The 13637-nt window shown below is 46.9% G+C and overlaps 1 protein-coding gene across 3 annotated transcripts in view; it reads left to right on the forward strand.

Moving 5' to 3' along the window:
* The window catches only part of LOC112253978 (activin receptor type-2A), a 35477-nt gene extending 24165 nt beyond the window's left edge, over positions 1 to 11312 (forward strand). For all 3 annotated transcript variants that reach the window (XM_024426145.2, XM_024426146.2, XM_024426147.2), the window contains exons 5-11: positions 5615 to 5764; positions 6082 to 6225; positions 7040 to 7185; positions 7616 to 7730; positions 8988 to 9126; positions 9385 to 9515; positions 10352 to 11312. In XM_024426145.2, the coding sequence (XP_024281913.1) occupies positions 5615 to 5764; positions 6082 to 6225; positions 7040 to 7185; positions 7616 to 7730; positions 8988 to 9126; positions 9385 to 9515; positions 10352 to 10546 (1020 nt within the window). In that variant the 3' untranslated portion in view covers positions 10547 to 11312. The remainder of the gene's footprint in view (positions 1 to 5614; positions 5765 to 6081; positions 6226 to 7039; positions 7186 to 7615; positions 7731 to 8987; positions 9127 to 9384; positions 9516 to 10351) is intronic.
* The last annotated feature ends 2325 nt before the right edge of the window (positions 11313 to 13637 follow it).

Raw genomic sequence — 13637 nt, forward strand, 5'->3', positions numbered from 1 at the left:
TATGTGTGTGTGTGTGTGTGTCCGATGATTCGTCATACTTGTCTCGGCTGTACAGAAAAACACAAGAGGTACCCCTCGCTGCTTGGAATTTTAATCTTGATATAGGAGTGACTCACAAACATTGGCAAGAGAAACGGATGCAAAACAACGGATGGCAGAAGAGAACATTGGAACTTGCTGATCTGAAGCGAACACAAATGTGATTAGCTGGAGAGTGACAGGAAGCCTAGCCCCAACTCAGACCGTGTGTGTGTGTGTGTGTGTGTGTGTGTGTGTGTGTGTGTGTGCGTGCGGTCCCTGCAGTGTACGTGGGCACCGCCTGCCACTAATACTGTGAAATGTGTATCTGCTTAGCGCTCCAGCCACTACTGTGGCCATACACACAGGCACACGATGGACAAACACAAAGCTGCCGTTTGTTCACCCTGGTTAGGCTCACTGAGGATAGGGCTCTGTGGTCATAGGTCGGAGAAGGGTGGCTCTCTCAAGCCTGCTCCTGTACAGCTCTTTGTGAGCTGCCGTTCAATCAACACAAATGTCACCAGAACACTGCCACGGCCTTCCCTCCGCCTGTTGCCCTGTGCAGTGTGTTTGAGAGGGAGCCCGCGGTGCCGTGAAATGTTTGGTTACTGTGCTTGATTACTGCATCATACAGAACAGTGTGTTCTGACCCCACTCCTCCACCTCCATCCCAGGGCCAGGCAGGCTCCCTGTGTTTGTCATCTATTTCTGGGGTGAGCTGGGACTATTCTGGCCTCCCTAGCCCAGCACTACGTGGCCACGATGCCATGGAGGAGAGAGCACCCTGTGTGCGGTTTTGCCCTGAAAGGGACAGTGAGGGGGAAAAGCAGAAACGAATAAATAATGCAGTCAGGCTCACTCCCTCTCTCTCTCCCCCGTTCCCCTCTCTTCCTCCCTCCTTCCCCTGGAGGCTGGCTCTAACCCTGGGCCCTTAAAGCATCCATGTTTAATCCATAACACATTTCCTTTGAACAGAAGTGCTGATTGCCGTGCCTCGCGAGCAGCTGATCTCTTGACACCCGGACTAAACTCGCCCACTTCGGCTCTTAATCACCGTGTCATGTCTGATTGGTTACAACAAGCGCCCCCATTTCATTTGCCCTCACGTGTTTGTTTTTTTTTTGCTGTAGCCAGGCGAGCAGCCGTGACACACAGGTGAGGAGAGCCTGGAGAGTGTGCATTAAAGAGCACCCATCTATGTGTTACGAATACAACAATGGAATACAGGAAATGCTAGGAAACTGTTGGCCTATGTCCTAGAGGTTGCCAAAGTGTCTAGCATCAGTGCTGTGCATGCATACACAGGCCCCAGGGCTAGTTCTGACAGGGACGTCATTTAGGATTGTCCTGCTTGGGCACTGCAGCCACTCTCCTCGCCAACTGTCTTACTCTATTGAACGTGAGCTGAGGTCTCTGCATTATGAATGAGCCTTTTTTTAAAGGTGGACACTTAACTGTGCTTTGTTGCAGAGTGAGAGTGAGCGAGAAGGGATTGGCAACCTTTCAAGGGACGCCACAATCACGATCGCGTTCAGATGTGGTATCTTAATTTGAGCCAGGGAAATAATCCTGCAGCAACAAGAAATGTCGATTATAATTCATTGACATTTTTGTAGGGGTTGATACATTTCCCGTTAGGGAAAAACAAGTTTGACATTTCGAAGTGGAAATGACAAAACTTTTAAACCTTTGCAAGAAAGATCTCCTGCAACGGGGTGATGCAATTAAGATCCTACGTCTGTATGAAAACAGTTTGAGTATAAAAAAGAAAGGCTCAGGCAGAAAAGGAGATGGCTTCTCGATTTTTATTATTTTAACTTCTAAACTAGCCTGCACTGAGTGTACAAAACATTAAGAACACCTTCCTAATATTGAGTTGCATCTCCTCCTTTTTGCCCTCAGAACAGCCTCAATTTGTCAGGGCATGGACTCTACAAGGTGTGGAAAGCGTTCCACAGGGATGCTGGCCCATGTTGACTCCAATGCTTCCCATAGTTGTGTCAAGTTGGCTGGAAGGTCCTTTGGGAGGTGGACCGTTCTTGATACACACTGGAAACTGTTGAGCGTTGAAAAACCCAGCAGTGTTGCAGTTGACACGTCGGTGCGCCTGGCATCTACCACCAAGCCCTGTTCAATGCTTAAAAATCAGCCTGATTTTTAACCGGTCTCCTCCCCTTTCATCTACACTGATTGAAGTGGATTTAACAGGTGACATCAATATAGGGTCATAGCTTTCACCTGGACTCACTGGTCAGTCTCTGTCGTGGAAAAGATGTTTCGTATACTCCGTATAGATTCGCTTACCCACACAAGCACAAACACATGGTCATCACATGCTGCGGCGCCAGGCGATACTGTTAACATATTTGTAATCAGGGCTCTATTTTTCATACAGCCATGAGAGGTCAGGGGGAAGCTGGAATTGATTCAGTAGCTGACTACACACACAGGGCCACATCTTTCACATGCCAGACCCAGGAGGAGAGAGAGGGGCGAGAGAGAAGAAAGGGGTGGGGGCACAGCTTCCACGACACAGGCCCAAGAGGAAAGCGGGAGAGAGAGGGGCGAGAGAGAAGAAAGGGGTGGGGGTACAGCTTCCACGACACAGGCCCAAGAGGAAAGCGGGAGAGAGAGAGTCATCTATCATCCAGGGACGCGACTGTTGCTCCTTTATCTAGCCCCATTTCAACCTCACTGAAAACAATCATTTCTTTTTGCCTCTTTTCTATCCTATAACAAGCACGCCTTTCATATAATGATCGAGGTAAGATACGTTTAATTAAACTCCAACACTTTTCAATTTCAGTGGGTTTTGGTTGGGAGGGAGCTTGATAACTGGGCCCATTTCATTTCTGACTGCTTCCCGATTCTTGTTTTTATTTCTTTGGGATGTTTTTTTTATTTTTTATGTAACTTTGAAATGTCCTCTATATGTGAGTCATCGTTGCCTTTTATGGATATATTTTTCTTTTTTTTCTATTTTTGCATGGACGTCATGTTTAAAAAAAATCCTTTGTAATGCAAAATACAATGGAATCAACCAATGACCAATCAAAGTGCATGAATCGGTCAATGTCGAAGATGCATTCTATGAGCATGGATGTCCACTTTGGATGATAATATTTTGCACTTTATGTCTGTTGCAATGCAACCAAGGGTTGCCACTAAGATGTCTGGTGCCGACATGTACATGAAAGAGGGGTGGGAATCCACTGAATACGAATCCACTGCAATACTTTTGCCCATGGGCCGTAGGGTTCTGGTCAAACGTAGTGCACTCTGTAGGGAATACAGTGCCTTTTGGGACGCAGCCCGTGTCTTGCGCCAGTACATGGATGAAAGAGGCATTGGACCAATTTGAAATACAAATATGGCCTTTGATGTGATGCTGGTCAACATTTAGCCAACGTTTCGCAACAAAGGACTATTGTTTAACCCCCAGCAGCACGTGGTGCTTTCAATGTCATATGTCAATTGCTGTAATTGAAGTAGACGGAGATGAAGGCCTCATGCGCCAGGTTTGGGTGGGTTTGTGCAGATGACGTCAGATATATATTTTTTACATTTCCTGTGGCACAGTGTGGTGTGCTGACAAAGTGTAACGCACGCCATTCAGCCGCCTAACCACCTGGCGAACGGAGCCTGGGTCAGGCTGGTTTTTTCTTCACATCTGGGTACTGTATCGCATGATTGTTGTCGTGCCATATAAACTGGGTGGAATTCTATTGAGGGCCTTTTATTAGTGTCCAGGGGCGCCTCTCCACCCAGGGGCGTCTCTCTATTAAACACTAAATATGGTTTTCAATCCTGCTTTTACAACTCAGCATTCAAGCGTCTGATTAATTATTGAAACTATGGGGAAATCCAGGCGTAAGTGTGTAGGGCAGGATGGCGTCTGGCGTGTTTACTGAGACCGTGTTCAATGTCAGAGTCTGCCCCAACCTCCCTATCACCATTCCTCAGCTCTGCCGGGCCACAATGCCCCCCCCGAACACCTCTCTCTCTCTCTCTCTCTCTCTCTCTCGCTCTCGCTCTCTCGCTCTCTCTCTCTCTCTGTGTGTGGAAGTGATTAGTTGTAATCCAGAGGACCAGCTGACTTGACCCATTTTTTTTAAATATTTGGAACACACACAATTTGTACCACTTGCCCCCCTCTACCACGTTGTTGATATGAGACTAACCCTGCCCTAAGCCATGACCAGAGGGAGAGGCTGGACCCATCCAGGCCACTCGTGATCATGTTGCTCTTCATGCGATACACTATCCCAGTTATAAATATGCTATATACACGGCTTTACTTCTGACAGCAGCCACTGCCACGCCCTCCTTGTTTTCAACCCGGCCAAGATCACGCCGGCATCCCAAATGGCCCCCTATTGCATATATAATGCACCACTTTTGATCAGAACCATATAGGCCTTGGTCAAAGGTAGTTCAGAAAATAGGGAGCCATTTGGGACACATCGCAGTAATCTCAGGCTGGAGGCTACCTCTCCTCTCTTTATTACCTAGCTTCATCCGAGTCCCAGACCTCTCCTCTCTTCTCCTCTGTCTCTTATATACTCTCTATTTTAGGCGGGAGGATTTGTGTGAGATACCCGTGGTCTTCAAATAGACCTGTAATAACATGGAAGGATCTGATTGAAAGCGGATGTTGGTCCATGTCTTTGAAGAGACGGTAGGACTGACCGAGCTAATGCCCTGTGAAGGCCTCGAAGTATTTTTGGGAAGGCTCTGGGTGCGGCCCCAAAAAGGCACCCTGTTCCCTATATAGTGCACTACTTTTGACCTACGGGCCCTGGTCAAAAGTGGTGTGCCTCGTAGGGAGGCGTCCTCTATCACCGTTCTATTTCACTTATAGCGTTTTAGTCGTTTATCAGTCTTATCCCGAGCGACTTACAGTAAGTAGCGAGTGCATTTCATTTTTTTCATACTGGTCCCCTGTGTGAATCGAATTCACAACCTTGGCGTTGCGAGTGCCCTGCTCTACCAACTGAGCCACACGGGACCACATAGCTGAAGTAGAATGCCCTCTCCTTGTCCTGGAATGATCCCTGCAGATAGTGTTTTTTAAAAAAAACATTCACACCACTCTGTGTCTGGACTAACGAATACAGTTTTCCACGCTAGAAATCTTTCCGATGAGAACCTGATGAGATTCGTCGATGTCTTGTCTAGTCTGGACTCTTTATTTTTATAATGATCTGTCTTCCCAAGTATGTGCCCAGCAGTTACACAGCTTTTAGAGTTGAAAAAGACTGTTCCTGTTAGCGCAATGACGGGAACTGATTAGATGCAATAGAATTGTATCCGGCGTATCAGCGTCATGTGGGGACCGAACACTGTGAGGGCGTGCACCTGTTCTCTCTCTCTCTCTCTCTCTCTCTGCTCTTCTCAACTGAGAAGCAATGATGGAAATTAGAATTGGCATTTCAATGTACCTCCTGAATCAATTGACTGAATTGAAATGGAATTGAGCCCGACACCAAGTATGTAGCCTCTATGGCGCAGTGGTAGTACAGAGCGTATGACTGTTTTCATTGATCCCAGTACCAAACCTGCTGTCTATCTCCCTGTCTGCCCTCTGCTACAGGACCCACTGGGGCCACACACCCCTCCCTCGCCCATCATGGGGCAGAAGCCATTGCAGTTGATCGAGGTCAAAGCCAGGGGGCGCTTCGGCTGTGTGTGGAAGGCTCAGCTCCTCGACGACTACGTGGCTGTCAAGGTCTTCCCCATTCAGGTATGAGTTGGAAGTTGAGGTACGCCGTTGAGATTTTAAAAAAGGACTTTATACAAATAATTGATTGATTTGAGGTTAACCTCTATTAGAAATTGTGTTCAAGTTATGTCATATTTGTACATCACACAAGGTGAAATAGCTAATAGCTTATATTATTTAACAGACGCTATTATCCAAAGGGACTTAGTCATGTGTGCAAGCATTTTACATATGGGCGGTCCCGGGAATCAAACCCACAATCCTGCCGTAGTAAGCGCCATCCTCTACCAACTGAGCTACAGAGAACCTAATGTTGTGTGTTGGGGTGTTGCCTGCAGGACAAGCTTTCATGGCAGAACGAGTATGAGATCTACAGCCTGAGTGGGATGAAACACGAGAACCTGCTCCACTTTATCGGTGTGGAGAAGAGAGGCAACAACATGGACATAGACCTCTGGCTCATCACAGCCTATCACGACAACGTACGAATACGTAAACTTGATTGTCCGTTGAAATTTACATTTGTCTATTTCAGGGATCATGAACTAGATTCAGCTGTGGGACGATTATTTCTTGACAGGATGATCAGTGGGCCGGAACGTAATTACAAATAATTTGTAGACCAAATAATTGACTACAAGAAGCCCAAACAGATATATTTGACAAAAAAAATACATATTTTTGAACCTTGCTTACATTTGTATACAATCTCATATGTCTCTCTATTATGTGTGGGAATACTTTGGAAGAGATTTCCAAAATTAAAATCACTTGGAGCTGAAAAGACCCCTCAAAACATTGTCTCAAATAAAATTGGCCTGCGGGTCGCCGGTTGGGGAACCCTGGTCTATTTGTTCTTAAAACCCCAACCGACCAGACACCACACACCACAGGAGGCTGGTGGGGGGAGCTATAGGGGGACAGACTATTGTAACAACTGGGATGGAATAAATGGTTCCACATCAAACATATGGGTGCCGCTTGTTTGGCTCCGTTCCATTAATCCCATTCCAGACATTACAATAAGCCCATCCCCCTATAGCTCTTCCCATCAGCCTCCTCTGCCACACATATAACAAGAGGCTGAAAGCAGCACAGGGTCAGCCCCTGAAGCAGGTTTCCAATGACTGGCAACTACAGGTTGTCTGCCCTCCAGTGGTTGGACAGTGTTACTACAACTCATTTACCGCCCCCATGTCACAGCTGTAGCAGAATCAGAGATGTCCTAATTTTTCTGCGTACAATCCTGCAGGGTGAATAGAAAAAAGACAAACACTAATTGTGTTTCCCCCACAGGGCTCTCTGACTGATTACCTGAAGGCCAACGTGGTGTCGTGGAACGAGCTGTGCCACATCTCCCAGACCTTGGCCCGTGGCCTGGCCTATCTCCACGAGGACATCCCTGGGCTGAAGGACGGACACAAGCCCGCCGTCGCACACAGGTGGGTGGGGGGTGGTATCGACTCAGCCCGGCCCTACCTTGAATCAAAAACGGAACGAATTGCAAAGATCGCTGAAGTTGGAGACGTATATCTCCCCTCACTAACTTCAAGCATCGGCTGTCAGAGCAGCTTACCGATCACTGCAGCTGTACACATAGCCCATTCAACCAACTACCTACTTCATCCCCATATTAGTTTTTTTCTGCTCTTTTGCACACTGGCCTACCCGGTTAAATCAAGTTGAAATGAAAATAAATAATTCCCCCCCCAAAAAACGTTATTGTTTCTGGGGGGGGCACAGGGACAAAAACACACATATATGTTACAGCCGGTAGAATGAATACATTCCATCACATCAATAGTATTGAGGCCGACTCCCCTTGTTCCTCTGTCTGCGGTTTACTTATCGCTCTCTTTCTGGCTCCGACAGGGACATGAAGAGCAAGAACGTGCTTCTGAAGAACAACCTGACAGCCTGCATAGCGGACTTCGGCCTGGCCCTGAAGTTTGAAGCTGGGAAGTCTGCAGGAGACACCCACGGACAGGTGAAATAATGACGCTGGTTATTCTGATGCTCTATTAACCTGCAGAAGAGAGCAGAATCGGTGAATGCATTATCCGCAAATGTAGTGATACTCTATTAACCTGCAGAAGAGAGCAGAATCGGTGAATGCATTATCCGCAAATGTAGTGATACTCTATTAACCTGCAGAAGAGAGCAGAATCGGTGAATGCATTATCCGCAAATGTAGTGATGCTCTATTAACCTGCAGAAGAGAGCAGAATCGGTGAATGCATTATCCGCAAATGTAGTGATGCTCTATTAACCTGCAGAAGAGAGCAGAATCGGTGAATGCATTATCCGCAAATGTAGTGATGCTGTATTAACCTGCAGAAGAGAGCAGAATCGGTGAATGCATTATCCGCAAATGTAGTGATGCTCTATTAACCTGCAGATGAGAGCAGAATCGGTGAATGCATTATCCGCAAATGTAGTGATGCTGTATTAACCTGCAGAAGAGAGCAGAATCGGTGAATGCATTATCCGCAAATGTAGTGATGCTCTATTAACCTGCAGAAGAGAGCAGAATCGGTGAATGCATTATCCGCAAATGTAGTGATGCTGTATTAACCTGCAGAAGAGAGCAGAATCGGTGAATGCATTATCCGCAAATGTAGTGATGCTCTATTAACCTGCAGAAGAGAGCAGAATCGGTGAATGCATTATCCGCAAATGTAGTGATGCTGTATTAACCTGCAGAAGAGAGCAGAATCGGTGAATGCATTATCCGCAAATGTAGTGATGCTCTATTAACCTGCAGAAGAGAGCAGAATCGGTGAATGCATTATCCGCAAATGTAGTGATGCTCTATTAACCTGCAGAAGAGAGCAGAATCGGTGAATGCATTATCCGCAAATGTAGTGATGCTCTATTAACCTGCAGAAGAGAGCAGAATCGGTGAATGCATTATCCGCAAATGTAGTGATGCTGTATTAACCTGCAGAAGAGAGCAGAATCGGTGAATGCATTATCCGCAAATGTAGTGATGCTCTATTAACCTGCAGAAGAGAGCAGAATCGGTGAATGCATTATCCGCAAATGTAGTGATGCTGTATTTCACTCCAACATCAAATACATGTTCAGACTTCAAAGGCGGCGGAATATCCCACATTGAGGTCCGTAAGACGTGTGTAAATATCGGACAACCGTTGATTTTTCGGAGTGAGCTATGGCCTGAGGGCAGTGTGTTGTTGACATGAGACAGAGTGTTACCTTGTAGCCTTGTGCTGTGCTTCTCCAGGTGGGCACGAGGCGCTACATGGCCCCTGAGGTGCTGGAGGGGGCCATCAACTTCCAGAGAGACTCATTCCTGAGGATAGACATGTACGCCATGGGGCTGGTGCTGTGGGAGCTGACCGCTCGCTGCACCGCTGCAGACGGTGAGAGAAAAACGTGTGTGTGTGTGTCCTCGTGTGTTTGAAACGGGTATGTTGACCTTGTGCGTCTCTGTGAGGATCAGTGACTCGGGGACACGGCCGACTGCTGACTCCATGCGGAGCTGACAGAAGTGACCAGAACACTTACAGTGCCGAATGTGATCCCAAAGGAGTCACTGTGTGTGTGGCTTCTCTGCTGGTGTGTGTGTATGTGTGGTTTCTCTGTATTCTCACGCTGTGTGTGTGTGTGTTTTGTTGCAGGTCCTGTGGATGAGTACACACTGCCCTTCGAGGAGGAGGTCGGCCAGCACCCGTCTCTAGAGGACATGCAGGAGGTGGTGGTCCATAAGAAGCTACGACCCTGCCTCAGAGAGTGCTGGCAGAAACACACAGTGAGTGAAGACCAGTGTTGGGAGAAAAAGTACTCAACTGTCATACTTGAGTAAAAGTAAAGATACCTTAATAGAAAATGACTCAAGTGAAAGTCACCCAGTACAAACTGAGTAAAGGTCTAAAAGTATTTGGTTCTAAATGTAAATTGAATTGCTAAAATATACTTAAGAATTAAGAGTAAAAATCGTTTAACTTTTTAAGCAAACCATTTTCCTGTCAAAATGTAACGAGTACTTTTGGGTGTCAGGGAAAATGTATGGAGTATAAAGTACATTATTTTCTTTAAGAAGGTAGTGAAGTAAAAGTTGGCAAAAATATAAATAGTAAAGTACAGATACCACAAAAAACTCCCTAAATAGTACTTTCAAGTATTTTTACTGAAGTACTTTACACCACTGGTGAGGACACACTGTCACATGAAAAGTGTATAGTGAAGTACACACTAGGAGTATAGTGGGTTTGCTGGTGGTGTTACTGGATAGGATGACGTTTCAAACGTATAGATCATTCATTGTTTATTAGCATGTGGTTCCAATTACTCTGTAGGTTAGAGCAGTTCCCAACCAAGGGTATTAGGACTCATGAGACCATATGTTTACTGGTAAAATGCACATGAAGGGATAATTCAGGGGTACTCCGGGCAGAGCAAAATTCAGTTGGTGATACAGTAACCGAAAAAGGTTGTAAACCAATGGGTTAGAACCATAGAGCTAGCAACATCAGGGATATGGGTTCAAGTCCTGCGTGTGTCAATGTTGACGGTTCTGTGAGATGCTTGGGATAAGAACTTCGGCTTAAATGACCATATATATGTGCTATTTTATGCTTGTCCCAGGGCCTGGTGATGCTGTGCGAGACCATCGAGGAGTGCTGGGACCACGAGGCCGAGGCGCGGCTCTCGGCGGGCTGCGTGGAGGAACGCATCATCCAGATGCGACGCCAGACCAACATTGTCGCCCCCGAGGAGATTGTCACCGTCGTCACCATGGTGACCAACGTGGACTTCCCTCCCAAAGAGTCCAGCCTATGAATGGACGGACATTGACTGGACGTGTCAGGTGGTGGACATGGAGCTATTTTTGACTGGATGTTTTCAGGTACACATTGATCGACCAGAGTGGCCCGTTCAGGATCATAAACTCTGGGTGATCCCGGGTTCATCTCTGACCCTTGACCCCCTCAGCTGGGCGTGCTGGCATGGCGTGGTTGTGTTTTAGTGCTGGGCGCTACACTACTGTCATTCAGGAAATACCTGGCTGTGCCAACCAACACTGGTTTGGTTTCTACCCACTTCAAGTATCACGATGTGTTGGATTCAGGTGGACTCCCATAGCGAGCCTCAAACTGTACAACAGACTCCTTCAAAAGAGCAACACTAGGTCGTAACAAAACGCTGTGAGCTGGGCAAAAGGGATATTTTATATATGAAGAAAACACTAGGACCGCCTAACAGACTTCTGTTCTATTTTCGAAGAAAAAGAAGAGGGAGAGGATGGACTCTCCAAGAGGAACTGTTACGGCTCAGTGAAGGAAAAAGGGCAACTTGTTTTAAAATTCCTTTGCGGTTTTCTTTCTGTGTTTAAATGACAATGACGACTTGTAATGCCAATAAGAAACAGCTTCTGAATGTCACGTGTACTGCTGCTGTACATCATATCAAAACAATGGCAGTCAAGGTTTATTTTAGGGGTGGGGGGCATTTCCTAGCGTTACTACTTTGAAAGCAAAACCATAGACCTCCCTCAAATCAACAAGGTATACCTCAGTTCCATCTTCATTACAACACTGCAACTCTAGAGACAGAACTACTGTTGTTTCTAGTTCTATTAAGTATATTTCTGGGACGACAACAATCTCACTGGAAACCGTTCAGATGACATCATTACTTTGGTATTATCGAACTGTATACTGTACAGCTGTGGCAGGTGAAAATAGAACCATTATCACCACAGTTTTTTAAAACTATCCCGCCAAGAGTTGTACGACCATACATTTACACACGTGTATCTGCCTTCTTGTTTTTCTTCTTTGCACAATTTTTTTTGTCCTTGTTTTTTTCCTTATTATTTTTCCTTATTTTGTCCTTCCTTGCGGTTTTAATTAGTGTTTTATTGAAAACATGTTACACCTACATTTTAAGAGTATTTCAATAACCCCCTAACTCATTGAAAGTTATTTTTAAAAAGCACTTCTTCCTTATTTTGGCTTGCTGTGTCAATCGAGTATTTAATGATGTGAGCATGCCTTTTGGTTATCTTTTGGTCTTCTTTTTAAACAAGCTCAGGAAGCTACTCTTCTGTCTCTCTTGACTCCCTAGTTATTATCCATCTGTATCTCCCAGTCCCTAGCTACTTCTCGAGTCCCTAGCTACTACCCTTCTCTCTCCAGTCCCTAGCTACTACCCTTCTCTCTCCAGTTCCTACCCACTACCCTTCTCTCTCTCCTGTCCCTTGCTACTACCCTTTTGTCTCTCCAGTCTCTAGCTACTACCCTTCTGTCTCTCCAGTCCCTAGCTACTACCCTTCTGTCTCCAGTCCCTAGCTACTACTCTTCTCTCTCTCCTGTCCCTAGCTACTACCCTTCTCTGTCTCCAGTCCCTAGCTACTACCCTCCTCTCTCTCCAGTCCCTAGCTACTACCCTTCTCTTTCTCTCTCCAGTCCCTAGCTACTACTCTTCTGTCTCCAGTCCCTAGCTACTACCCTCCTCTCTCTCCAGTCCCTAGCTACTACCCTTTTGTCTCTCCAGTCTCTAGCTACTACCCTTCTGTCTCTCCAGTCCCTAGCTACTACCCTTCTGTCTCCAGTCCCTAGCTACTACCCTTCTCTGTCTCCAGTCCCTAGCTACTACCCTTCTCTCTCTCCTGTCCCTAGCTACTACCCTTCTCTGTCTCCAGTCCCTAGCTACTACCCTCCTCTCTCTCCAGTCCCTAGCTACTACCCTTCTCTTTCTCTCTCCAGTCCCTAGCTACTACCCTTCTCTTTCTCTCTCCAGTCCCTAGCTACTACCCTTCTCTTTCTCTCTCCAGTCCCTAGCTACTACCCTTCTCTCCAGTCCCTAGCTACTACCCTTCTCTCTCCAGTCCCTAGCTACTACCCTTCTCTCTCTCTCCAGTCCCTAGCTACTACCCTTCTCTCTCTCCAGTCCCTAGCTACTACCTTTCTCTCTCTCTCCAGTCCCTAGCTACTACCCTTCTCTCTCTCCAGTCCCTAGCTACTACCCTTCTCTCTCTCTCCAGTCCCTAGCTACTACCCTTCTCTCTCTCTCCAGTCCCTAGCTACTACCCTTCTCTCTCTCTCTCTCCAGTCCCCAGCTACTACCCTTCTCGCTCTCTCTCCAGTCCCTAGCTACTACCCTTCCCTCTCTCTCTCTCTCTCTCTCTCTCTCCAGTCCCTAGCTACTACCCTTCTCTCTCTCTCCAGTCCCTAGCTACTACCCTTCTCTCTCTCTCCAGTCTCTAGCTACTACCCTTCTGTCTCTCCAGTCCCTAGCTACTACCCTTCTCTCTCTCCAGTCCCTAGCTACTACCCTTCTCTCTCTCCTGTCCCTAGCTACTACCCTTCTCTGTCTCCAGTCCCTAGCTACTACCCTCCTCTCTCTCCAGTCCCTAGCTACTACCCTTCTCTTTCTCTCTCCAGTCCCTAGCTACTACCCTTCTCTTTCTCTCTCCAGTCCCTAGCTACTACCCTCCTCTCTCTCCAGTCCCTAGCTACTACTCTCTCTCTCTCTCCAGTCCCTAGCTACTACCCTTCTCTTTCTCTCTCCAGTCCCTAGCTACTACCCTCCTCTCTCTCCAGTCCCTAGCTACTACCCTTCTCTCTCTCTCCAGTCCCTAGCTACTACCCTTCTCTCTCTCCAGTCTCTAGCTACTACCCTTCTGTCTCTCCAGTCCCTAGCTCCTACCCTTCTGTCTCTCCAGTCCCTAGCTACTACCCTTCTCTCCAGTCGCTAGCTACTACCCTTCTCTCTCTCTCCAGTCCCTAGCTACTACCCTTCTCTCTCTCCAGTCCCTAGCTACTACCCTTCTGTCTCTCCAGTCCCTAGCTACTACCCTCCTCTCTCTCCAGTCCCTAGCTACTACCCTCCTCTCTCTCCAGTCCCTAGCTACTACTCTTCTGTCTCC

The sequence above is a fragment of the Oncorhynchus tshawytscha genome, linkage group LG07 (genome assembly GCF_018296145.1).
Source record: "Oncorhynchus tshawytscha isolate Ot180627B linkage group LG07, Otsh_v2.0, whole genome shotgun sequence".
In the NCBI taxonomy this organism is placed as follows: domain Eukaryota; kingdom Metazoa; phylum Chordata; class Actinopteri; order Salmoniformes; family Salmonidae; genus Oncorhynchus; species Oncorhynchus tshawytscha.